The following is a 3,228-nucleotide window of genomic DNA, read 5'->3' as shown; positions in this document are numbered from 1 at the left end:
TCTCTCTCTCTCTCTCTCTCTCTCTCTCAAACTAAAGGTCTTCGAATGGCGCTAAACAGATTTGCTGTTTCAAAAGCAGATAACGTTGCCCTGCATCAGTCTGGAGGTCAAAGAAGAAACATCATCTTCATCATCATCATCATCATCGTTCCACTCAAGACTCACATACACGCCACACGTAATCACAGATGAAAAATGAGTGCCATTTGGCTCTAATGGCATTAGCACGCGCTCCACGCAGACATATTTGTACTCATAATAAATTTTTTTTGGGTCAGGTTTCGTCTTAACGAGCGGGTCAGGCTGGACGGTAAGCTGGTTTGCGGGCGTTTGGGCGCGGAGGTGAAGGCCCAGACGAATGGGTTTCCTCTTACGGTTGGAGGTCTCCACCATCCTGAGGACGAGACATCATTACATCATATTAATGGGCTCCAATCGCATTACAGCCTGCCTCTCATCTGTCAGGGGAAACGCTGGCGCGATGAGGAGAATCTGGAGAAAGCATCAAGCAGCTGTGAAGGGTTTCAGAACTGATTCAGGACCGTTGAGTCTCTGAACAACTAACCAATGCTGCTTATGGAGAGCGTTTCAAAACCCCTGCAGACTAACCTAGGGTCTTATGATATCGGTTTTAGGTTTGCTCAAATTCTTTTTTTCTATTTTAATATTTCTAGATTCTGTTGTTTTTCCTTTTAAATTTTTCTGAATTCCATTTTAATGGTTAAACAAAAACATAGTAATCAAAAATCATGTCTAATTAACTGACATCATAAAACTTACACCATTCAACAACTATTTATTTTATTTATTTATTTATTTTGAAAAAAATAAAAAATAAATCATTTATTTCATTTGCATTTCATAACATTTTCCTGGATCCACTTTTAATGGTTAAATTAAATTAAATAAATAAAAAAAAACACGTCTAATTAATCGAAATCATGAAACAACATATTTTGATATGAAATCCATTTTTATTTTTTAAATTCCGCTTTCTGTTATAATGTTTCTGGATTTAGATTTTTTCCATTTGAAATTTTCTGGATTCCATTTTCATAGTTAAGTAAAGTTTAGTAATCAAAAAGCACGTCTAATAATTAGAAATTATAAAGCGTACACAATTTAATAACAATTTGTTTTTACATTTTTTCTTCACATTTTTAGGGCCCTATGAAATCCAGGAGTACTGCACTATACTAATATATTTCTGTCATAATTTCTTCAAGTTAAACCGAACTTTTATTTTGACGGGTTGTACTGAAGATCTCTGAGTTTCTGACAGTAGTTTTTCAAATGTACAGGTGGAAACTGGTGACTCTCAGATCTCTCTGGAGATGAAGTTCATGATTTGAGATTTAATTAACAGCCCAACTTTTGATTTATTCATCTAAAATACACCAAATTCCCTGAGATTTTGTGTTGTACAGTAAAAAAGTGTGCATCTCACTTGGACAGCTGCTTCTCGGCATCGGCGCAGAGCTCCAGCAGACCCATGAGAACTGCCGACACGTCCATATATGGCTCCCACACCGTGAAGCCTCGGCCGATCAGATCGATGGCTGTGCGCCGGATGGTGCTGTGGGCCGGCAGCTTGGGACTGGGCGGCTGGAGGAGGAGGAACGTCAGGGCTTTACCTGAGAGAAAGAGAGACAGACGGTTATTAATATCCATATTGACTGGAGCCGTTATCAGGACCGTCTGCAGGTGGAAATATTGATGCTCAGCTAATACAGCATCAGTCACTACTACACACATCAACATAATGTCAACATGCATCTGAACACGCTAGAAATTTGAGTGTCAAAATCTAAATCTAAAGCCAAACATAATCCAAAGTAAAATTTATTTTTAATAACGTTTTTTCTTACTTTTGTACACAGAATTGTGTACAAAAAACAAATCTAACAAGGAAATCAGTAAGTTCAGTAAATAAAAATACAGAAAGCAAATATTAAAACAATTTAAATAAAACACATTTTTTAAATTAAATATAAAATTATGTATTAAACAAAAATATGTAAAAAATGAAATAAACCACATTTTATGTATATTATAATATTTATATATATATTATAATATATCTAAAAAGCAAATGTGGAAAAATGCATATTTTTCATTTAGGTGCTGGGATCTAGAAATGACGAGCCAAACCTTAAGAAAACCTTAAGATAAATGTTAAATATTTTTGCACAAAAGTATAGAAAAAGTACGGTGTAAAAAGAAGAAATCTTTCCGATTTGCCACTATTTCTGGGTCACAAATAAAACACATTAATTCCAGATAGAGTAAATCAGTAAGTTAAAAAAAAATAGTTAAAATAGTTAAATAGTTAGAATAGTTAAATACTTAAAAAAGCAAAAAATATTTGAAAATATATATAAAAAATTATATATATATATATATAAATGTGGAAAAAATATTATTTTCCCATCTATAATCTGGATTTATTATCTTTCCATTTATTATCAGTTTTAAATGCTTTCACACTGCAGACACATTTGCTGCATAAGTGCGCGTCTCTATTTAATCATGTCACATCATTGTTCAGTACAATTTATTAGTTTTTTTTCGCTTATTCAAAATGCAATTTCGGTTGCTGAACATTTGGTGCATCCTTAGAAATTAATTGATTAATTAAACACATTAATTCCAGTATGCCTGATTATTTTTGATTTTGTAATTGTAATTAAATCACTAACCAACCAACTAACGAGCAAATCAGTAAGTTAAGTAAATAATAAATAACCAAAACAAAGAAAAAAACAGAAATACATATATAACAATTACATAATAAATATTTAAAATAAAAAATATGTAAAAATATTTTTACAATTACAAAAAAATACAAATAAATGTAGATTTTTTTTCTCCATTTAGGGGCTGGGATCTGGAAAAGGCTATTCAAACCGAGTTTAAGTTTATCAGAAAACCTTAAAAATGCTCCCTTTTCAACAGAAGTCAGTGAATTGAGGTCACATGGTGTTGAACACAAACCCCAAAGTGGTCAGTGTGTGTCTGAATGTGTCTATCCATCAGCGGAGCTCTAACGAGGGGCTCCTTCACTCCACTGCAGGCCTCTATTAGTGCACAACAGCGGCACATGCTGTCTCCATGGCAACGGTCAATATGTGTGGGAGGGTGAAGGGGGAGAGGTCAGCACATGTGACCCGACACACACACACACACACACACACACACACACACACACACACACACACACACACACAC

General features: G+C 34.3%; 1 protein-coding gene across 4 annotated transcripts in view; it reads right to left on the bottom strand.

Moving 5' to 3' along the window:
• The window catches only part of wdr7 (WD repeat domain 7), a 141,354-nt gene that overhangs the window by 22,496 nt on the left and 115,630 nt on the right, over positions 1-3,228 (bottom strand). For all 4 annotated transcript variants that reach the window (XM_016440090.1, XM_016440089.1, XM_016440087.1 and 1 more), the window contains one exon: positions 1,448-1,634. In XM_016440090.1, coding sequence (XP_016295576.1) covers positions 1,448-1,634 — 187 coding nt within the window. The remainder of the gene's footprint in view (positions 1-1,447; positions 1,635-3,228) is intronic.

This window comes from Sinocyclocheilus anshuiensis, unplaced genomic scaffold (genome assembly GCF_001515605.1).
Source record: "Sinocyclocheilus anshuiensis isolate Anshui unplaced genomic scaffold, SAMN03320099.WGS_v1.1 scaffold1151, whole genome shotgun sequence".
In the NCBI taxonomy this organism is placed as follows: Eukaryota; Metazoa; Chordata; class Actinopteri; order Cypriniformes; family Cyprinidae; genus Sinocyclocheilus; species Sinocyclocheilus anshuiensis.
The sequence above is the reverse complement of the archived record's forward strand: the minus strand, read 5'-3'. Positions and strand labels throughout refer to the sequence as shown.